The following is a 23584-nucleotide window of genomic DNA, read 5'->3' on the forward strand; positions in this document are numbered from 1 at the left end:
TTACAGGCAAGAAGGGGCTGGAAAGAAGTATTTCAAGTCATGAAAGACAAAGACCTACATCCAAGATTGCTCTATCCAGCAGAGCTTTCATTTGGAATGGAAGGGCAGATAAAGTGCTTCTCAGATAAGGTCAAGTTCAAGGAGTTCATTATCACCAAGCCCTTATTATATGAAATGTTAAAGGAACTTATCTAAGAAAAAGAAGACAAAATATGAACAGTGAAAGGACAGCAAACTCACAGTTATTAACAACCACACCTAAAACAAAAGCAAACTAAGAGGACAGCTAAATCAGGAGCAGAACCATAGAAATGAAGGACACATGGAGGGTTAGCCACAGGGGAGTGGGAGGAGGAGAGAGGGGAGAAGATACAGAAAATAAGTAGCATAGATGGTAGGTAGAAAATAGACAGCGGGGAGGGCAAGAATAGTAGGGGAAATATAGAATCTAATGAACTTGAGACACATGGACATAAACTACAGGGGGCAATGGTGGGGGGGTGGAGGGTGGAGGGGAATGAAGGGGAGAAATAGGACAACTGTAATGGCATAATCAATAAAATATTTTTTTAAAAAAGAGTCTTCTCACAAGATGTAAGCAAGTGATATCCCATTACCTTTGCTCTGTTCTTTTTTCCCCTATCCTCACCAAAGGACATTTTTTTCATTGCTTTTTGAGAGGGGCTCCAACCTGCAACCTAGTTATGGGCCCTGACCAGGAATCGAACCTGCCACCTTTAGGTTACAGGATGCCACTCCAACTGAGCCACACTAGTCAGGGTCCTTAGCATGATTCTTTTGGCTAAATTAAGCAAGTCATAGGCCCTGTCCATACTCAAGGGGAGGGTATTACACACAGATGTGGCTTCCAGCAGGACATCTTAGAATCTGCTGCCAAGGTGGGTTACAGTCAGACCTGCCTCCCTCCAAAATCAAATGTAATGCAAACAGTTCCCTAGTGATTCTAGCATTAGGTAAACAAACCAGCCATAGGAGTAAGAATTAGTGCACACACTTGGCACAAATTGCAAAGGATGGTCCATAGCTGTTTACTCTTCTAGATTTATTCTTGTAGGAAGTGGGTAGAATAAATGGAGTGTTGGTGGGATCTTCTCGTATTTCAAGACCAGAACCCAGCACAGAGCCTGACCAAAAGGAGACCCTAAGTAAAAACTGTTTGCATGAATAGACTTTGGTTTTAAAATATAGCTTAACTTGATCAGCACCACTGCCATGCTTTTTAACATGAAATAATATTAATAAATAGGATTTACCTAGATACATAATTTCAAAACATTAACATGACTTAACTGTAATATAAAAGACAAAAGAGTAATTTATAAAAATAATGTGTTTTAGCCCTGGCTGGTGTGGCTCAGTGGATTGAGGGCAGGCCTGTGAACAAAGGACACTGGTTCAATTCCCAGTCAGGGAAGACGCCTGGGTTGTGGGCCAGGCCCCCAGTAGGGGGCACGTGAGAGGCAACCACACATTGATGTTTCTCTACTTCTCTTTCTCCCTCCTTTCTCTCTCTAAAAACTAACTAAATAAAATCTTTTTTAAAAAAGTGTATTAATAGGTATGTATATGCTATAAAACAAATGGTTAGGTGCTTGCTTCTGAATTTAGACATTAATGATAGAGCTATAAATACAGTCTGGTACTTACTAACGTGTGCAATTAAGGACTCAAATCCTACAGTTTTCTATGGATGATGTGATTTTTTCCAGAAAGATGAACAATTCTTGGAAATATTCTGAACAAAACAAAAAGTAATACCCATATTTGACACAGTAGTTGCAGTCCTAGAAAACTCTGTATACAGTGGTACCTCGCAACTTGTTAATTCTTTCTGGAACTCTCAGCCAGTGCCAGAACCAATGAGTACCAAATGATGAAGCATTTTCTCTATCGGGGCAGCATTGTGACTCATACAAGTTCTAGTAAGTGTGGTGAGTCCAGAGCAAGCGCTAAGTGCTGAAACATTTGTTTCCTCACCCAAATGCAATGAGTACAATGTTTGACACGTTCTGGAGCCTATGAGTACCAAGGTATGACTGTATGTTTTAATTATGCAAAAACTACCTTGTTTGGAGGTTAGTTTAGGCTTGGGGAATTATAAGGTTTCATCTGCAGGTATGTCATATAGGATATCAAAACACATGAGGGCCTTGAGACCATTTATTGTATGGGACTTGGCTTAACTCTTAGCAGAATGAATGGCTGGGACCTGGCACTTTCGCCTACACACAACTCCCCCAGTTCCAGGAATGCCCACTCCATCCCAATTATTGCCACAATGAAAACACTCCCATGGATTCCACTAGGGGGCAGCACCACTCCCCATTGGAAACCACAGGAATAGGGTTTAGCCTCTTGGGGAAAGGAAAGTAATGCAGTTATTCTGGTTTGGTTGAACACAGGTAAGCCCAAATATCAGGGAGTACCAGGAGGGGGAAGAGATTAAAACTGGTGCACTCAGGTATCTTCTGTGCCACAGGAGCCAAGGCATAGTTGGGTGTTTGGACAAGCAGAAGACCACAGTGATTGCTGGAGGTGGACCGCGGAGGAGTGCCATTATGCTGGGCTGTCAGAATGGACATCTTAAAGTGGATACTTTGAATGCTGAATTTTCAGAATACTGATGAAATGTTTCCTTTTCCAACAGAAACTTGTTCCCCTCAAATCTTGTGGTTGCAGCTTTTCGAACGGTAAGGCTTGGTGCTTTGCTAAAAATGTGACATTTTGATGGGAGTGGGGGGATGCGTAAATTCCTGCTATAGAGTTAGGTAAGGTGGAACAGGGAGTGGTAGTGTTGTCGACAAAACCTGGTAACATTGGGCTAAGTTGTACAGATGGGCCTCTGGAATAAAACAAACAAAAAACTCAGTGTTTTTCTAAAATATCCTAGTGGCTCCAACATCTTTTTCATGTCACCTGAGAAATACCCTCAAGTCACATTTGGGGGTTCTCTTAAGTATTTTAGAATATTTTAAATTACAATTTTATCTATTTTTCTGACTATAAAAGTAATGTATGCTCATTGCAAAAAAATTTTAATGAAATTCAAAAAAGTAGAAGAAAATAAAATAAAAATCACCCTTGTCCACCACCTACAGCTACCCGTGAACATTTCAATATACGCCCATCAGATCCGTTTTTTCTATGTGGCCCACATGTTTTAAAAAACATTAAACCATTGAATGTGGGAGGTGGGGGCAGGTAGGGCAGGGGAGAGTAATGGTGGAAAAATGGGAACAACTGTAACTGAACAACAATAAAAAAAATTTTTAAATCATACTACACATACTGTTAGTATGTATACATACTTCACATAGCTTTTGCAAACTCTTTGTTTAAGCAGCATATTGTGAAGATTTTCTCATGTTAGGAAATACCCTCTGCACAGCGTTGTTGCCTGTGCTCCACCGTATCAGTGTACCATAACTTCACTCCACTGGTCTCTTAGGAATGGGCTTTCAGGTTGTTTCTAGTTTTTCCCTAATTTTAGCAGCAGTGCCAGTAACCCGTGGCCGTGCTTTACACAGAGAAGAAATATAAAGGTCTAGAGGAGATTGACTAATCTGATGGTTCTTTTTAAGCAAAGACTTTTCTGTTTCTACTTAGAGCCTTTTTCTTCTTAAAAAATAACATCTACATATAAGCACAGCTGTGGCTTGTGTATATAACATGAGGTAGGAGAAAAAGAAAAGATTTCTCTCTCCTTCTCCCTCTCCAATCAATCAATAATTTTTTTAAAGTCCTGGCCAGATAGCTCAGTTGGTTAGAGCATGGTCCCTATATGCCAAGGTTGTGTGTTCAATCCCCATTCAGGGCACACACAAGAACCAACCAATGAATGCATATATATGTGGAACAGCAAATTAATATCTCCCTCTCCCTTTGTGTGTGTGTATGTGTGTGTGTCTCTCCTTCCTTTCCTCCCTCTCTCTCTCTAAAATCAATCAATAAAGAAAAAATTTTTAAAGAGAAGACCAGGTTTATGGGGTTTCAGTGCCTGTCACCTGTGAAGTAGGTTTTGTTTTCCCTTGATCACAGGGCCACTAAACAGCTCTGCCTGTCTGACAGCTCAGTAAATGAGAGCCGAGGGAGACCAGAGCTCCTCGCAGGCTCGCACAAAGCAGGCCTCTGTGTCTGTACCTCCGAACGGGCTGCACTTGATGGTTCAGAATCCAGGTGTGCATAGAAAGAGGTCAGGAAGGGCATTTCAAAACAGATTGCCCTTGACAGTACATGCTGCCGCAGGGAGAGACACCTTTGTGCATTGTGCAGAAGTGTGTGAGGTCAACTGTAGGGCCAAGGCTGGAGAGGTGTTTTACTTCTGAGCGGTGGGTCTCCCACAAGACTCCTCCAGGAACCCATCTTGCCTGACATTCTTTGCTTTGGAGGGTGGAAGCTTGGGACATTCAGAAACCGAGTCTAAAAAGCAGTCACACTCATACAAGCTCTGGAACGAAGTGGAGCATAAGTAAATGGATCAAAATAAAATGATGAATTGAAAAGTGGACTTGGGCATTATGGAATTAATACCAAGGTTCTCGAAATAATATGAACAGTCAGCTGTTTGAAATATCAAACTACCAGCATGAAATTGGACAGACCAACAAACCATTGTCCAAGGGACATGAAGTTATCCCTGTGTCCTGGGGTCCCTAAATAACCCGGAGGCCTCTTAAGGCACATGATGACTTGGTCTTAAGTTGCTTTTGTATAGTTTTCAGAGACCCTGGTCAGGCCGACCAATTGAGCAGTGCCCCCAACACTCGGAGTGAGTAATGCCAGAATAGCAAAAGGCCCGGCCATCCTCCTGTTCCTCTGGGTCCCGCTTCCCCTGTGAACTGACAGTGGGTTTTTCTTTCTCTCACTCGCAGTATGCAACGGATTATAAAGAGGTGGCCTCCGGCAACAACACTGGAAACACAACCATTGAAAAGGTAAAGCTCTTTGTGAAATCACTGGTGACAAATACTTACAAAGCAAATAACGCTTCTTAATTGACGGAGCATACACAGCACAGCTTTTTCTCAGCAGGGCTGAAAACTTTGGGCTTTGGGTGGACGATTCAAAGTACACAAGCTGTTGTTGGGTTTGCTCCTTCGGTTATTCACCAACGTGGCCATGGCCAGTGTCTACAGCTTTGGATCTATATCATCGAATTGGAACTAATGTCCTCTTCAAAAATGTTTTGTAACACCCCTTCTACTAGCCTAATATATAATTAACAGGTGATTTAACAGGCACATAGAAATTGTTTTAGGGGCTTAACTTAGTCTAGCCATTGTTCGTTCACACATATTTTTTGAGTGCCAATTGTTTGCCAGACACTGGGCCAGGTCACGAGAGCAGAAAGGGACAAGGGACCTCCAGGATTATTCAGCCCGGCCACAGAATGTCATGTGCAAAAGGAGTTACTTTGCTCTTTTCCTGCTCCCACGCATATACCTCCCCGGAGCTGAGGGGCACTGAGCGCTACCAGCCTTTCTTTGATTGAAGGAAAAGTTCTACTTAAAAAAAAAAGGCTGCTAATTTAGTCCAGTTCACTTCATCTTGCAGATGAAGAACCTGAAGCCCAGATAAGTTATTTAATATCAGAGCTGGGACTAGAACTATGGTAAAATGCTCTTTCTGGTTTTTACCCTGCTGATGTACATTTCATGTTCAGACTTTCATACCGTGTTTTGATGGAATTAAGTGACTGTCTAATATATGCTTTCAGTGGTGAGATTCAACGTCTCTGGAAAAAATAAAGAATACATTTTATCCGTACATTTAAAGTCAGTGATTTAGGAACAAATACCCTAAAAATACCCCTGCCAATCCTGAAACATCTCTTGGGAAATTTGTCGGCTAGGTGACCATAGTAACAGCCTAGCAACCGAGCGTCTGTTGACATTTAGGAGGTGAATCATTGACTCTTGATCTGAAGGAACTTTTCACCAACCAGCTCTCCTTTTAAAAGCAGCATTTGAAGTCATAGTCCAAACCTCTGCTTAAATATCCAGTAGCGCGGAGCTCACTGCTTTCTGCTCCAACCTATACCGATTCTGAGCAGCTCTCAGAGTTGACACCTAGGTGAAATTCTTGTTGACTTTCTGTATTGTTAGACTCCATCCTCCCTTGGCTTTCCTACCCCTTGATTTGTGAAATCACTAGAGGTCAAAGAAAATAGGAGCCTTTTCTCCACCTGGGCAGAGTGTTTTAGTCCAGTGGAGACACAAGGCAGACGGGCCTCTAGGTCTCATCCATCTGTTGTAAACTCGGACCCCATGTTTACTCTTATCCTGCAGGTCCCCGTTGGCTCTGAGATCGAAGGGATGAACATTTTAGGACTGGTCCTTTTTGCCCTGGTGTTAGGAGTGGCCTTAAAGAAACTCGGCCCTGAAGGAGAAGAGCTTATCCGTTTCTTCAATGCCTTCAACGAGGCGACGATGGTGATGGTATCATGGATTATGTGGTGAGTAATGCCCACCCCACCTCCCGTCTCCTACTCCCCCCGCTATTTCTCCTGCTGTCCAGAAAGGAACCCCACTCTGCTGTTCTAGGTCACCCCCGGGTCACCGCCTAACGCAGGGCTCTGTATTGTGGTTGATGTGACCTGGGTGTGGTACACGCCTGGGTCCTGGTACAGGGTGTGACGGAGGTGGTGGCAGTTTCTCCTCTTGTCCAGGACCTCAGGCGTGTACCACAGTTACCAGTTATTTCCTCTGCACCCACGGTGGCGGCTCTGGTTCTGTCATCAGAGACCTATATGTGGGTTCCCACCATCACCCCATTTTATATGCAATGCCCCTATTGTCTTGTGGAGCAATGAATCCCATGTTTGCTCTCTGCCGTGTAAAATAAGGCTTATTTAACTTAAAACGATAGACCTTGAGCTTCAAAGAGCCCCTTCCCATCATATTTCACAACATGAAAGACAGATCCATCCTCGCCCTGTGCATATAGAAATTTGGAATTGTCTTTTTTTACATTAATGTTTCTGTATATAATAGCAGTGAAAGTGTAATTGTTTAATTAAAAATTATTGGATTGAGCCTGGCTAGTGTAGCTCAGTGGATTGAGCGCGGGTCTGCGAACCAAAGGATCACGGTTCGATCCCCAGTCAGGGCCCATGCCTGGGTTGCAGGCCAGTTCCCAGCAGGGGACTCACGAGAGGCAACCATACATTGATATTTCTCTTCCTCTCTCCTTCCCTCCCCCTCTAAAGATAAATAAATAAATAAATCTTTAAAAAATATATTGGATTGATTTTTGGCTAAAAGGTAAAAATTTGGCCTGATCCCTCAAAGTACCTTCCCAGAAAGTATTCCAGTTCAAGTGGCAGTCCCTCATCAGCTTCATCCTGCCGTTTTACTCAAGCCAAACTTCTGTGGCCAAACCTATCTGTTACTGAGAATCTCGCTTGTCCTTTCATACACAAAGCATTTTCCTCATTGTCAACCCTTAAATATCCCAGAACTTCTCTTTCTTGTGGCACCTGGACTGCTTTTAGGAGAGAATCCTGAAATTGGGTGGGGAAGCTTGTGACTAGGTGGGAGGCCAAGTCCAAAGACCCCAGTGGTGTTTATTTTGCTCAACCACACATTCTAGTCTGACTGTTACCACTGCAAACATGAAACTGCATTCATATGACTCTTGATCTTGGGAGAGAAATAATTACAGAAGGAAAAAGTGTTTTCATCACAGTTCAGGTTCTTTTCCTGGGTTTGTTTGTTGTTGTTGTTTTTGTCTAAGATTCCCTGCTGAGTCCTGGCCACGTGGCTCAGTTGGTTGGAGCATCACCCCTGACACCAAAAGGTGGCGAGTTCAATCCCTGGTCAGGGTGTGTGGGGGAGGCAGCCGATCCGTGTGTCTCACATCAGTGCTTCTATCTCTTGCCCCTCCCCATTCTTCTCTCTCTAAAATCAATAAGCGTATCTTCAAGTGAGGACTTTAAAAAATAAATAAACAAAATCTCCTGCTGAGTATCTAACTGCAATGGGAGATCTTTGGCCTAGAAAGTGCATCCCACACAGAACTGGAGTTTCAAGTGTCTTAACCGGTTAAAGGATCTCAACCAGGTGGGGAGGGGTCTCCAGCAGCAGCTTTTTTGGCTTTTGTCCTTCACCACTGCCTACTCCAATATCAAAGCGCCTGCCTCACCTGCACTATTCACAGAAGTAACTGCTCAGTGGATTAAACACAGGGTCAGCAAACTTTGCAGACTATATGATCTCTCAATCAACTACTTAATTCTGCCACTGTGGGGCAGAAGCAATCATAGACAATTTGGGATTGAACGAGTCTGGCTAGGTTTCAATAAAACTTGTAGTGCCAACCCATGCATTAAACTCTCTAGGGAGGAAGCAGAAAGAAGGAAAAAGTCCTCTAAAAGTATTAGAAGAAAATGTTGGGGTAGGAAAAAGTAAGAGTAAACAAAATACAAAAATTGAAAGTCATAGGAAGCTGCTAAATTTGACTACATCAAAATATAAAACATTTGCATGCAAAGATACCTTAAACATAGTGGAAAGACAAAGCATTTATTGGAAAAGAATGGTATGCATTTGCATATGCATGCCTGTGCACATATGGGTATATGCCCGTATACATGGTCTCAAAGCACTAGTATCCAAAGGACTAGTACCAGCTCACAAACTGTTTTTCTATCGGCAATTAGACTTATAGGGAAATTGAGCATAAGTATTTAGAAACTTTTATGATGATTTTATATTGCTGCAACATCCAAATACATGATCATTTTTCCAATATTTTATTTTTAAGGTCTTTTATAAGAATATTGGTCCACGACCTACCTGGATAGAAATTAACCAGTCTTTTACCAAAGGTAGTTTGAGAAACACTAATATAGACTTCTGATTACTGAAAAAAGAAGAAAGACTGAATGAGCTATTAGAAAATAGAAAAGGTATGTGAGCAAGCAATTCATAGAGGAGGAAACCGGAATAACCAGGTTATTCAGGGACATGAAAAGTGTGGTTTCGTTGGGCATTGGTAAGAGTGAGGATAGAGTTTCTCAACAGCAGCACTGCTGAGTGTGGGCTGGATCATTCTTTGTCGTAAGGGGCTGCCTTGTGCACGGTGGAATACTTCGTGCTATCTCTGGCCTCTAATTCACTAGGTGCCATAGCACCCCCCCCCCCAAAGCTGTGACAACCAAAGCTGCCTCCAGACTGCCGCACATCCCTGGGGCAAAGTCATGCTTGGACGGGAACCAGTGGTGCAGGGAAAGGATTATTCTCCTGTACAGCTGGTGGGAATGTGAACTGGCACGGCCACTTTGGAGAGCCATTTGTTAGTACCTGCTAAAATTTAAAACATGCACCCCTCATAACTCAGCACTCCCACTCTTTGGTGTCTCCGCCTGGAGCACAAAGGCCTGTCCGCAGTGTTGTTTTTCATGATGGAAATCTGGGAGCAATTTAAATGTCCATCAGCCAAGCAACAGCAAAGTAATCTGTAGTATTTGGGTTCTGAGGATAATATTTTTAAATAATAAAGTAAAAGTAGCAATAGCCAAATGTCCACTGACAACTAGATGAACCGAATGTGGTATATACATACAATTGAATATTATTCATCTGTAAGAGGGAATGAAGTTCTAGCACGTGCTACAACATGCATGGACCTTAAAGACATGCTAAGTGAAATAAGTCAGACACAGAAGTGCAAATATTACTGTACAATTCCATTTATAAGCAGCACCTGTAACAGTCAAATTCATAGAGACAGGAAGTAGAACAGTGGTCACCAGGACAGGGGGCGGGGCTGTGGGGGTCAGGGCTTGATGAGCACAGAGTTTCAGGCTGGGGTGAGGAGACAGTTCTGGGGACGGGCAGCGGTGACAGTTGCACAACAATATGAAAGTACTTAGTGCCACTAAAATGTGCACTTCAAGTGATTAAAATGGTAAATTTTATGTTATTCATATTAACCATAATAAAAAACGTACAGATGTAGATGTCTATGTATTTATATGAAAAGATCTCAAAAGATATAATGTGGTGTTAAAAATAAACATACAAATTTAAATACATACCTGTGTATCCAAATGCATAGAAAATGTGCCCTGACCACGTGGCTCAGGTGGTTAGAATATCATCCTGATACACCAAGGTTGCAGGTTTGATCCCTGGTCAGGGCTCGTGCCTGGTGCGGGCCAGGTCCCTGTTGGGGATGTGCAAAAGGCAACTGATCGATGTTTCCCTCCCTCTCTTTCTCCTTCCCTTCCCCTCTTNAATGTGGTGTTAAAAATAAACATACAAATTTAAATACATACCTGTGTATCCAAATGCATAGAAAATGTGCCCTGACCACGTGGCTCAGGTGGTTAGAATATCATCCTGATACACCAAGGTTGCAGGTTTGATCCCTGGTCAGGGCTCGTGCCTGGGGTGCGGGCCAGGTCCCTGCTGGGGACGTGCAAAAGGCAACTGATCGATGTTTCCCTCCCTCTCTTTCTCCTTCCCTTCCCCTCTTTCTAAAAAAATCTTTAAAAAAAAAGAACCAACAAATCCATAAGTGCATGGAACAAGTCTCTCTCTGTCTCTCTCTCTCTCTCTCCCTCCCACCCCTCTCTTTCTCTCTGTTTGTAATCAATTTAAAAGATGAATAAATGTATAGAAAGTAGGAGTGGTTATCTGAGGAGGGGTCTGGCTTGAGGGTGATAGTACAAAAGAGGATTTCGGTCTAATCAGTAGTTTTGTGAAAGGAGAATATATTCATGTGTTACTGTGGAATTTAAAATTAATAACACTGGTAAGAAAACTCAAGAAAGCAGTGACATTGGCTTTCTCTGGGGAAGGAGACTGATCGGAGCTTGGAGGACAGAGGCAGAAGGGAGACATTACACTGCCCACTCTGTGCAAATATTGGGTGAAATTTGAACTATGTGACGTTAGTATCTATGTAATTAAAATTTACTCCCCCCCAAAAAATTTGCCCAAAACATCAATGGTTAAAAATTCTTCCTCAATATATATTAAATTCAAGACAACTGACTTTTGTTCTTTGAGGCTCCCCTAGTTTACTCCTTCCCTTCCTTCTCGTCCTGCCAGTAAAAAAAATCTTCACATTCCAGGAATGTCCCCATAGCGGCATTGTTTGTGGCTTTTTCCCACGGAATCATGTTTTCCAAATTGCAAAGAACTTAAAACCTTGCAAAGTCCCAGCTTTGTCTCAGTTCTGTGAAATAGGTGTTAGTCTTTTGTGTTTCTAAGTTCTCAGAACAAAGTGCATTCCCAGAGGCTTTGATCTTGAATGTTCTTTGCCTTCCACTTGGGAGCCCCTATGGTTAGTCACCTCCATCTCTTAAGGACATAGTATATCCAAGGGGAAAGAAGTCTGGGTTCTGCTCCTGACTCCATAGTGATGGATCCTGTGTATTTTACTCAGTTTCATAGCCTGTAAAATGGATCCATCCCTTTCCATTCCTTAGGGTCATTCTAGGGGGAGAGGAAGACTGCCTGTTTGAGAATCGCTGTGTTGGGTCAGGAAGGGTCTGTGTCTCCCAGCCTCTCCATCACATCACCCTTAATGACAAGGGCCCTGTGCTCATGCCCTAGGTATGTGCCCGTGGGCATCATGTTCCTGGTTGGAAGCAAGATTGTGGAAATGAAGGACATCGTCTCGCTAGTGACCAGCCTTGGGAAATATATCTTTACATCGATATTGGGCCATTTTATCCATGGAGGAATTGTTCTACCACTTATTTATTTTGTTTTCACACGAAAAAACCCATTCAGGTTCCTCCTGGGCCTCCTCACACCGTTTGCGACAGCATTTGCCACCTGCTCCAGGTGAGTGGGTTTCCGGTGCCCTCGATGGCTAGGAGCTATGTTGACATGAAACCAGGTGAGCCCAATGGTAGACGCACAGCTGGAATCTTAGCATAATCTGATTCTTTAAAAACTCTAAATTAGTCTTACCTTAGTTTTTGTGTGACCAGCCCCACAACTCTTACAGAGCTGGGATGGTCAGAATGAGGGGTTGCCTCCTTTCCTCCTTCTGGCTCCTTGGTGGTCACCTTGATCACAGTTTAGCCCACAGGAACTGTGGGTCCTCGCCCTAATTAATTAGACCTTTGCCTGAGTAAAACAGCCACTTAACTCAAAATGCATTGTAGGGAAGTTTCTAGAAGAATACCTGTTCAGATCTCCCGCTTGATACATGAATTAGAAAACAAGACCAAGGAAGGCATCGTGATGAGGAGTGGATGTTCAGTTCTCTAAGATTATTTAATTTAGCACAAAGGATGCATCTAGTCGTTCCTGGAAGTCTTTCCCCCGCAAAATGGACTTTCCAGATACATTAAAGAAAGCTCTCAAAGGGCGGCAGCCCACTGTTTCGTTCTCACGTTTGGATTTTGCCTCTACTGCCTGTTTCCTCACACCCTGAAGGACCATTCGTAGGACAAGGTGGTGGTGGGAACTGGGAAGAACTGGGAAGGCCAGTTTCTTTGGCGGAGACAGAAACAAACCTACTTCTCAGCTGCACCCTCGCCCACTGCGCAGCCCGCAGAGGCAACTGGAAAGAACAGGGCTCCTTTATTCAGCTGTCTACGAACACAGTTACTCTTCCCAAATTCTCAGAGCCATTTCTGCATCTTGGCCTAAAAGGAGGAAAGATCACCGTTTGCCTTATACTTCAGAGGGGAAATTCAGGAGGAGAGACGCACACATGGAGTCAGCTGCTCTCTGTTCTCTCGAGAGAACACCTTGTACCACACAAGGTGTGTGTGGCTCTTGAGAAATTTGAAACAGGTGTATCCAGGTAAATAATGTAACAGGCAAATCCAGGGAGTCAGATTTTGAATACTTTGGGAGTTGACAAAACCCCATGTTGTGACAGAAACTTTGAAACAATTCTGATTTTTCTTTTACTTCAAGGAGAGAAAGCCAGAAACTAGGATGGTGCTAATAGTTGCATTCGGGGGTGTGAGCTGAGAGTAATGTTACCCTTGGAAGGACTGTCTTCATGGTTGGTTGTTTCTCTCCAGCTCAGCAACCCTTCCCTCCATGATAAAGTGTATTGAAGAAAACAATGGTGTGGACAAGAGAATCAGCAGGTTCATTCTCCCCATTGGGGCCACCGTGAACATGGACGGGGCAGCCATCTTCCAGTGTGTGGCCGCGGTGTTCATTGCCCAGCTCAACAAAATAGAGCTGAAAGCAGGACAGATTTTCACAATTCTGTAAGTTCATTACTCGTTCCTTCCTCTTCAGGGTTGGGTCACCACGTGAGGTATTCCTTGAGATCTCCTTTGAAAAACCTCATCATCGCCAGTCTCACCAGGACTCGGCTGTCTCGTTTATGAAACGAGGAAAGCGCGGATTCATTACTTGGAGAGAGTGGCTCATCTGGCAGAATCTAGGGTCATGCGGTTTTCGGTTTCCAAGCCAAGGCTGCCATGTCCTGCATGTCTCTGTGTCCCACCCCCAGGCTCTGTGCTAATGACTGACCCTGCTGTGTCATCCCGTAGAGTGACAGCCACAGCGTCCAGTGTTGGAGCGGCAGGTGTGCCAGCTGGAGGGGTCCTCACTATTGCCATCATCCTGGAGGCCATTGGGCTGCCCACTCACGACCTCTCTCTGATCCTGGCTGTGGACTGGATTGTGTAAGTAGCGAGTCCTAAGGGCATCAAACAAAACAAACTCTGCTGAGCCCCCAGGAGCTTGGCACGCCACTGGGCCTGAGGCAGGTGGGGAAACCTCAGACGTGCTTGTAAAGGAGCCCACAGGTGAGCGGACAAGACAAAATTTAGCACTGGGGAAAACTAAACGATATGAGGCTCATGAACAGTCATGAAACATCATTACCAAAAACTTGCTTAGAGCATCACTTGTTTTGTGACCCAGGCTCACGGGTCACAAAAATCTGCAAATTGTTGGCTACGTGGGAATCGCAGGGATGCGAGGATGATAGCCCTTGACCTGAGGGGAGAGAAGATGAAGCCAGCTAATGGGAATGCCTTGGCTTGGGCTCAGGAGAGCAAGTGTTAGGAGGTGTGATCCAGACTGCTTTTGGCAGGGCTCCTGTACAGACACAAAACGCTGCCTGCGCATTGATCCCTTGAGTTACACAACACCGTTTTCAGGTATGAACAATACCTGTTTTATAGGGAAGGTTAGCTGAGATACTAAAGCTGGACAGTAGAGTGTATGGATAAGAAAATGAGCCCTAGAGCCTGGGGACCTGGGTTCAAGTCCCAGCTTTGCCATTTACTAGTCATGAGATAGGACTGTGCTGTGCTTTCTCTGCTCACCTGTGAAATGGGAACGATAATAGGACCTACGCCAGAGTTGTGGTGGAGATTGGGTTTGCAGATGCACAGCACGTGGAAGAGTTCCAGGCACGTGGGAAAGCATTCGGTGAGCATCGGGGAAGCCATAGCTCAGCGTGAGGAAACCTCCACGCTGCAGCTTGGCACCAGGCTCAGCTCTGCTCGCAGTGGTGGGAAGGGTGGGTGGCTCCCAGCATTTTCTCTTAGCCCTGGAAACTTCAAGGGGCTTCTCAGAATCCTTACGGCTCCTCAGAGCAATGAGGGTGAAACATGCGGGAGACCTGCCTGGTTCAGAAAATCATCAGAGAGAACTCAGTTCCTGAGCTGGTGAGTTAGACACGACCTAAGTCAAGGGTCAGGGGTCAGAGGTCTATCTCCTTGCTCGTCTGTTTGGGGAAGGCAGGCATTTAATGGGTGCTCAGCCCAGAACAGGGAACGAGGGCAGCAGATGGGCTCCCCAACGAGCCTTCCATCTCTCCGTGGCCTCTGACTCCAGGGCAGTGGCCTCAGGCAAGCTCACTTTTTTTTTCCATTGAAAATGGGCACAATACCTCCTCTGAGCTCCAGGGAGGGAGGATGGTTATTGGGCTAATCTGTGGGAAGAAGCTTCCAGAAGGACAGTGCTGTTTTCTGTGAAGTGGCATTGCCGACGGCCGTGGAATGCATAGGAAGATCGATATTCAGTAGAGACTCAGTGTTGACATGAGAAGGAAGAAAAACAGCTGGACACAAAACCATGTCTACACTCTCGTCCATCCCCGTTAGACGTGATTTTTGGATGATGGTGTCTGTTACACCTAAAGTACATGCACAGAAAGAGGACTGGGGAGAAATGATCAAATGTCAGTACTGATTCACCCAAGAGCTGTGAAGTGTGGGTGGGGACTTCTTCTCTTCCTTATACTTACCTTTCCCCCCCCCAGTTTTCAAAATGAGTGTCTATTACCCTCATAAGAAAAAAATATTTAAAGAAAGCATTTGAGTAAAGTGAGGCCCTCTGCCCGTAGCAGCATGCTCACCAGGAAACAGCAGGGCCTCAGCTGCTCCGCGGCCCTCAGCCTCCAGTGACGGGGCTGCCCCGAGGCAGTTCCAGGGGGTGTGGGCTGTAACACCTACCTTTCTTTTCCCACCAGGGACCGTACCACCACCGTGGTGAATGTGGAAGGGGATGCCCTGGGTGCAGGCATTCTCCACCACCTGAATCAGAAGGCGGTGAAGAGAGGGGAGCAGGTACTGAGTGAGGTGAAAGTGGAAGCTGTCCCCAACTGCAAGTCAGAAGAGGAGACGTCACCTCTGGTGACACACCAGAACCCCGCTGGCCCTACTGCCAGCAGCTCGGAACTGGAATCCAAGGAGTCCGTTCTGTGATGGGGCTGGGCTTTGGGCTTGCCTGCCAGGGGTGGTTACCCACCCTATGCGCCCAGCCACCGGACACAGGCACTGCCCACCACCCTCACCGACTTGAGCCTCCTGGGCAATGCATTTGCCCAGTCACTGGTTTGAGGATCACTTTTCAGCACAGGCATTGGGCTCCCCGGCCAGCACTGCTTCCTGAGGACTGGGACACTCTGACATTCAGTTTGATCCCGAAACTGTGTGTGCATGAGGCTCTGTTTGAAACACGCCCTCCAGCTGCCAGGCTGGTGGAAATACCCGGTTCATGGAGACCTGATGAGAAAATGCAGAGGCACCCTTCATTGCACCCAGTCAACTCTGCTTGGCTGCTTTCCGGGCAAACGTAAGGGGTTTGCAGTCATCTGTCACATTGCCTTGTGAACCGTACAAATTGGAAAAATTCCCAAATTCTTAGCCTTGGCTGAAATTCGCTGAGCTGGGGCTCGAGGTGTTAAGAGTTTGTGCTACAGCTGGGTGCACTGGGTTCTGGTTCAGGGGTTGCTGGTGGGCGGCAGGTGCTGCCCATCGTTGGTTTAGAAATAATCGGGTCGGTGTTAGCAATGCTAGGGCTGCTGGGTTCTGTGATCAGTAGTATTAAGTAACGATGTAAATTCTGAGGTCAAAGAAAGGAAGCGGAGTGCAGCCTGCAGGGGAGAGGGAAGCGACCTAACCAGGACAGGATACACACATGCAACTGTCCCCATTCTCGTCGCAGCCTTGGGGAAGTTTTCAGCCTCCATGACCCAGGCCTCTGACAACACCCTAGCGTTTTCCCCACCCACTCTGACTTGGCAACAGGACAGAGAGATGCCTTGGCTTCTGGGGAGGCGTGACGTGGCCATTACATTCAGGACCCTGGTTGGCTTATCGGTCAATTCAACTAGCCCTCCCTAAAATACTGCATTCTGGCAAAAGCAAAAATAAAAAATAAAAGTTAAAGTTAAAAAATGCAAACCCACACACTAACTGGGGTGGGCTGCCCCCGTTTCCAGGTCCCCAGATCCCCTGGTTTTTGGCTGATCTTGGATGTGGTTTCCTTTCCTGCCAGTGTATCAGAGTTTGAAATTATAGGACAGACACCCATGTTCCTCCAGATACCTACTGGCTTGGTTTGAGTCGAAGTGAGGGGCCTTATAGAGAAGACCAGTGTGACCAGTGACGGAGAAGACCTAAAAGGCACAAGACTGCCACGTCACAGAGGCTGTTGGTGTGGATCCGTGGTGTGGCCTGCAGCAAGTGCTGGGGCCTCACTTTACCCCATCCATAAAATGGGACCAATGCCACCTGCCTCTTACCTACCTCAGAGGGATTTGGTCAGGCAAACTGAGTGAATTTGTGGAGACAGCCATTTCACTTCTTGGATATCAAGTGCTGACACCCCCGTGCTCTTACTTTTTACCGAAGTGATTCCTTTTTCCACAGAGGCGTCGCTCTCCAGGTGAAGACAGCTTTTATGAGCAGGACTTGTGCTCTGTGTGCTTTAGCCACTTTCATCATGCCCTTCTCTTTGTAGCTCCTTGGTAGCATCAAAGGCAGCCTCTTCCTGATGTCCTGCAAGTGTTCTAACCACCTCGCCTTTCATTGCATTTCTGGGCACCCGACCTCCCTGTGACTCCCAGACCCAGGCACTGTTCGTGCCACCCCATCGAAGCTCCCAAACTTCACCCCTCGTTCATGTCTTTGTCTTCCCCATTGCTATGGTGTGGCTGTCACCCAGGCCCTGCAGAAGGGGAGCGCTCCATTAAGATGTGAGTCCCATTCTGATGCGTATGGGCAGATGGGACAGAGACGGTCATGCTTCTCCACTTAAAAACCAGCGGCCCGTGTCTTAGGAGGGCAGGGTGCTAAAGAGCCATGCACACAGAGCCGGCCCAGCTCCCTCCAGATCTTTACACCTGTCGAGCCAGTCCCATGTCCTGTAGAGACTGAGGGGCCAGGAACTGAGCTGAGAGGTGCCTGGAAACGTTACGCTCTGACTGGAGCTTGCGGATGCCCTTCTGTTTTCGGAGGAGGAAACAGTCCCATTGATTCCCCACTGCAGTGCACGTTCACTGCTTTTCAGGCTTTGGTGTATTTCATCTTTTCCCCTTCTACACATACATGGCTGTGTGTGCACACACAGGTACATATGTATGCGCGTGTATATATTGTTTTAGCTCCAATCCAAGCAAGTTTGAGTTGGGATAGAGGTGAATGAACTGCAAGTTGTGTTACTTTGGCATCAGATTTTCCTGTTTCTAGTGATGAGTTTCACAAAACGCAGAAATTAGAGCAAAGCAGTAAGACACCTGGTCTCTGCTGGACCCGCAAATGCAGCGCGGAGAGTGCCGAGGCCTGAAGAAACATTCTTCCTCCTAAAATCCCGACGTGATCGCTGCCCCTCCCCCTGGGGGGCGGGGAGGGGGGGAGAAGGTGCTGTTGTTCTGTTCCTCAGTCCATGGGAGGAATCAGACCAGGAGTGATCAGTGGGGGGATATCCACGTTTCCCGTATCTGGAGGTCTCTCCCTCACTATTCTCATCACACACCGTACATACTGTTCAAGTGCTGTTCATCTCTGACTGTTTTGTATGCATGACATTTGCCTTAAACACAGCGGTCTTAAAAAATGAATACAGTATTTCTACTAGGATCCACATGTTCCTTTATTCCGTTCTGTGTTATGTTGATGGAGGTCTTCCTCCACAGGAAGTGACCTGTGGTGATTGAATTGAATTTTTTACTACCTTTTAACCAGCATGACCCCCTGAGGCAGGGTGGGCCCCCTCAGGTGGGCAAAGCTGCTGTGGGACCATCGCTGATTTGGCTTACAGCAGGTGATGCCCAGCTGTTGCTGGATGCCTCCCATTCAACACTAGCAGGTCTCTTGCAAAAAAAATGAGTAGTTTTATCCTGGATGGTGGCTCAGTTAGTTGGAGCATCATCCTATAGACCAAAGGATGTGGTTTCAATCCCCAGTCAGGGTGCATTTGAGAGGCAACTGATCAATGTTTCTCTCTCAAATTGATCTCTCTCTCTCTCTCTGTCTGTCTCAAATCATTTTAAAAAATCCTCTGATGAGGATCAAGGGAAAAGTGAGCAGTTTTGCCATATAACTCCATAAAGTTAAGTCTTGTTAGGACAATTAGGTCAATCGGCTTTAAGTGAGCATCTGTTGTTAAGCCAAGAGCCAAGCTCCGTAGAATTGTTCAGAAAGTCCCTACATCAGTGTGTTGCAACCATTCGAGGATGGACAGGTTCATGAGATTTGGGCAGATGGAAGAATATTCATGGAGCCGTTGGGAGGTCTGACATGCGTTTACTCAAGGGTGGGCAATCTACACACGCTGCAAGCTGTGTGTCCCCCTGCATGTCCCTGCATGTCACCTGTCCCCCTGCGTGGCACCCAGCAGGAAGCTCCTACCCCTTTAAATACTACATTCAAACAAAGCCAGCAAGATGCCAACAGATATTATGCAAAAGAGCTTCCTACTACACATGCGAGCCCACTCAAGGCTATGGGAACAGTTTATTAGACCCAGTCTCAAAGTTATGAGAACACTGCTTATCAGGCCCTTTCTCAAGCTTGTGGGAAACTGCCTCCCTTAGCTACCCAGACATCTGGGTGAGGGAGCCAGACTACCTCCATTCACCCTACAATCAGGCAGTCTCATGCCTCTACCATCATACCCAGCCCATTCTTTTATAGAATCTCATTTTCAGTGACACCACATTCCAGCACAATTCAGAAATTTAGGAGCCTCTTGCAATAAAATTATCCTACAAGCTCACACTAGAAGCATAGTTTCCACTCCCTGGGGCTCTAACGAAACAAGTCCCTGTTCTAATCTGGACATTTCCATCTCTTCATATTATACAGAAACCAGTTTTAATTTCTGGGCAAGGGATGAGGAAGGAGTTTGCCCCGCCCGATCAAGGACCTGATGGGGCCTGTTACTAGGGAAATTTGGGTTCCCACCTTGGAGTGTGGCTGCCCTGATTCTCTGTTATGGACAGTGTTTAGAAGCGGAAATTAGTATTCAGTGTTGAGCCCTCGTAGCCATATCAAGAGGAACAATTCTAGAAGCTGCCTCTTCCAACTGATCATCAGTAAGAGCATGATCTGTGAGGTCACCTGAACCTGTTCAGAGAAGTTTCTGATGACACCTGTGAATGGCATGAACCATGTAGCAAGGAGCGGTGCACACTGTCTGGGGTCCAGTTCCAGACTGACGCTTCTTGCTGGCGACCCTGGGCACAATAACCTCTCTGTGCCCCAGTCTCCTCATCTTTAAGATGACAATAATAATCGTACCAATGGCATAGGATATTGTGAAGAATGGAAGAGGTAAGATACGTAAAGTGCTCAGAAAAGCACCCGGCACGTGGAGCATGCTCAGTCGCCATTCATTGGCTCTCCAATCAAACACAGAGTGGCGGGAAAGTTTCCCGACCAGCCTGTGCCCCTTTGTGTTCGGGCCCAATAAGTGGCATGCTCAGGTTTGATCCCTCTTCCCCTTGGAGAGGCGGAGAGGAAGATGTGTTTCAATCCCTGGCTCCCTTGCTGATCTATGCTCATGCAGTACAGGAATGTCTGTTCTAAAAGCATTTGGACAACTGCTTTAACTGGGCCTTGCAAAAAATTGTCAGGATACACTTGAATGTCCTTATTCACAAAAGAAGCCCTCCACTCAAGGTTTCCTCTCCTCAGCAATGTCCTCCCAATTTGCAATTCTGGGTGGAGGCAGCTTCCAGCAATAGCCTGCCTTCTGAAGAGGAATTGGCTCTCCAGGCCCGAGTTCAACCCCTTTTATCCCACTCAGGGGAGGCAAGGGCAGACTGGGGTGTGGAGGGCCCTTTCTGCCTCCCAGTCTCAGGGCCTTCCACCTGCAGGCCCCGGCACTCCGGGCTCTCAGTGAGTGAAAAAACACAGTGAGAGGGAAACGTCCATTTGGAAGAAGACTGCCTTCTTTCAAAGGAAAGCAGCCACGATTCCTCACCAATTTTTCATGTTTTTCAGAGAGTTGGAGCTGAGTATCCTAAAATCTATCAAATCCGGGTCCCAAACCTGTTTTTTTTTTGTTTCAGGAACAATATATCCATGTTGGGCTAGATTTTAGCAGATTTAGGGTTATCTGGAGGACAACCCAATCCTGAGATGCCAGCTTTGGGATTCTTGGGGTGGTCTGTAACAGGTGAAGTTGCCTCGGCTCCTAGGGTACAACGGTCCCCAGGCTCTGTCTTCAGGGAGAAAGACAGCCACGCACAAAGCTCAGGCGTGTTCCTTCTTTGAAAAGATGGTTTCAGGGGCGTTCTGAAGTCAGTAAAGATTCAGGGTCTCTCCGCTCTTCTTTAGATAATAACTTCATTGAGATATAATCCACACACCATAAAATTCACCCTTTTAAAATGAATAATTCAGTAGTTTTTAGACTATTCAGACTTGTGCAACCACCCATGATCTAATTCTAGAAGAGTTTTATAACCCCTAAAAGAACCCAGGACCTTTGGTAACCACTCACCTACCCTCTGTCTCTATGGGTTTGCCTGTCCTGGGCATCTCATACATACACTTCGGTGTTTCTTTTTCCAAGTACCTCCCAGATGAAGAGAACTGATATGCAAAAATAATCACTGCCCACCTTCCTACTATACTCATCCTCCCCCCCACCCACACACACACAGAAAGGGCACCCTATAAGATTAATCACCAAATACAGACTCAATTATTTTAGCCTGTTGGGCCAAAAAGGGGTAGGGGGGTGGTTAACCAGAATGCTCAGAACACTTACATAATTTGAAGGGCCTCCTCCTCAAACATGCATAAGTGATGAAGGTCTATGTATCTAGACCACAAGCTAAGTTAAACTGTGGCCTTGATCCAGGCGACTGATTCAGCTAACCTCCCGCTGACCACACTGTGCACTTCCCGGGGAAGCACCGTACAGTCGCGTTCTGTGCGAGGGCTGCTCCCAGAGCTGAGCAGTGCACCGCCTTCACTGCTGCACACCGCAGCCCTGACCTCTGGAGGTAAGCTGCAGTGAAAAGACTTGCCTCACGCTCAAATATGGGTGCCCCGTAAATCTTTTTTCCTCCTAATAGGTGGAGGCTAATGAGTCTCAAAGGTAATAGGGTCACTATGAGGTCAAGAGGCACCTCCTTAATCAACATCACTGCTCAAGTTGGTTTTCCTGAGCATGCCTGTCAGGAGGCATCTGGGTTTGTCGTTAGGCACTTTGTAGCATCATTGCACCTTTTGCCATCTCTCTAGTCCACTGTGCAGCCTGGGCGGGGTAGTCGGAGGGCTCACAGGCCTCCTCCTCCTTTCCAGCCACAACACTAAGAGAACCAATCTCATGAAGAAAGGGCAGCCCCAGGACCCTGTGAGGGGTGGTTCACTGCATTCAGTCTTTTCAGAAACACAAGAGAGCAATGGCCATGACTGAAAGAAGCCAGACACCAAAGATTGCGATGCTATATGTACTATTACTTCATTTATACAACAAAACTGGCCTGTGGGGTTAGAAGTCAATTTAGTAACTTTCTTCAGGTGGAGAGAGGGGGCAGCGGTTGGGAGAGGGACAAGAGAGACCTCTAGAAATGCCAGCTAGTTCTATTTCTTCATCTGGATGAGTGTTCACTTTGCCGTAATTCATTACGTTATACCCACGTTTCCCTTACGGGAGCGATACTTCATGAGGGAAACACCCAGTCACCTTGGGTGACCATGTCTTTCCTCAGGTGTCCTATGGCCCATTGGAAATTCTCTCAGCTGATTTCATCTTGATCGTCTAAACTTTAGATTCTAAACCAGGGGTCAGCCAATCATGGACCACGGGTCAAGTCCAGCCCACTGCTTGTTTTTGGATGGCCCTTGGGCACTGCTCCAAAAGAATAGCACTGTGAGCCACAGAGACCCATTAGGGTGGCCTCCTCCACTGAAGTCAGGGCTGACGTACCCACGAGGCACAGAACAAACAAACTTTGGCTTCTTTCTTTGACTATTGTCTACAGGACAGGGCAAACTATATTTACTAAGTGCCTGTCCTTCTTATTATCTACAGTGACCCCCTGAAGCCCCCAAGCTACATTACCTCATCCCTAGCTCAGGACCTCTTATATACTTCAATCCCCCTTTCTACCTCTGAACCTCTCTTGCATCTGGGGTTTCTGACTCTCTTGTGTATGCGGAGTCCCCATACATGCATATATATATATATATATTAAATTTGGTTGTTTTCTCTTGTTAATCTGTCTCATGTCTATTTGATTATTAGAGCAGCCAGAGGAAACTTGAGGACAGAGAGAAGTGGGTTCCTCCCCCATGTGTTCATACCCTTGTCCAGCTCCCATCCGCAGCGAACAGGCCCGACCTGTGTAAAGGAGATAGTCTTTGAACAGGAAGCTGGCCTCCAGCCTCAAATGCTACTTATTAGAAAAACCTATGTTGTTACTTCATCTTAAATCCTCAGATGCCCACAGAGATGGAACATAAAGTCATAACCACAAGAATAAGTAGGGCAAATTAGAAAACCTCACCCAGTGGTTCTCAACCTTAAGGGCTCGGTAGAATCACCCAAGTTTAAATAAAATGCCTTAGCCCTACCCACAGAGATTCTGATTTAATGATTTGATCAGCCTAGTTTGTGGCCTGGTTATTTATGGTTTTTTTTAAAGTCCCAGGTACTTCTATTGTGCAGTCAAGGCTGTGAACCCCTGAGCTAGTACAATACTATATTCATAAGAAATGTATATTTTGTCATTCAGGTGACCAAAATATATTTCTCATATATATTTGGTCTCTGTCCACAGTTCCTGACTCACATCTCTCAAAATCCTTGGAATTTCCTCATCAACAAGAGTAATGGAGGCATCTGTCATCAATATTTGGCCTCTTGTACTCAGGTCC

General features: G+C 45.9%; 1 protein-coding gene across 1 annotated transcript in view; it reads left to right on the forward strand.

Moving 5' to 3' along the window:
• SLC1A4 (solute carrier family 1 member 4) overlaps positions 1-18328 on the forward strand; it is a 29718-nt gene extending 11390 nt beyond the window's left edge. The window contains exons 2-8 of the mRNA XM_037048043.1: positions 2669-2711; positions 4893-4955; positions 6309-6475; positions 11586-11819; positions 13019-13213; positions 13502-13636; positions 15436-18328. Coding sequence (XP_036903938.1) covers positions 2669-2711; positions 4893-4955; positions 6309-6475; positions 11586-11819; positions 13019-13213; positions 13502-13636; positions 15436-15670 — 1072 coding nt within the window. The 3' untranslated portion in view covers positions 15671-18328. The remainder of the gene's footprint in view (positions 1-2668; positions 2712-4892; positions 4956-6308; positions 6476-11585; positions 11820-13018; positions 13214-13501; positions 13637-15435) is intronic.
• Positions 18329-23584: the final 5256 nt, after the last annotated feature.

This window comes from Sturnira hondurensis, unplaced genomic scaffold, assembly GCF_014824575.4.
Source record: "Sturnira hondurensis isolate 20B ecotype Veracruz unplaced genomic scaffold, ASM1482457v3 Scaffold0006413, whole genome shotgun sequence".
Lineage (NCBI taxonomy): Eukaryota > Metazoa > Chordata > Mammalia > Chiroptera > Phyllostomidae > Sturnira > Sturnira hondurensis.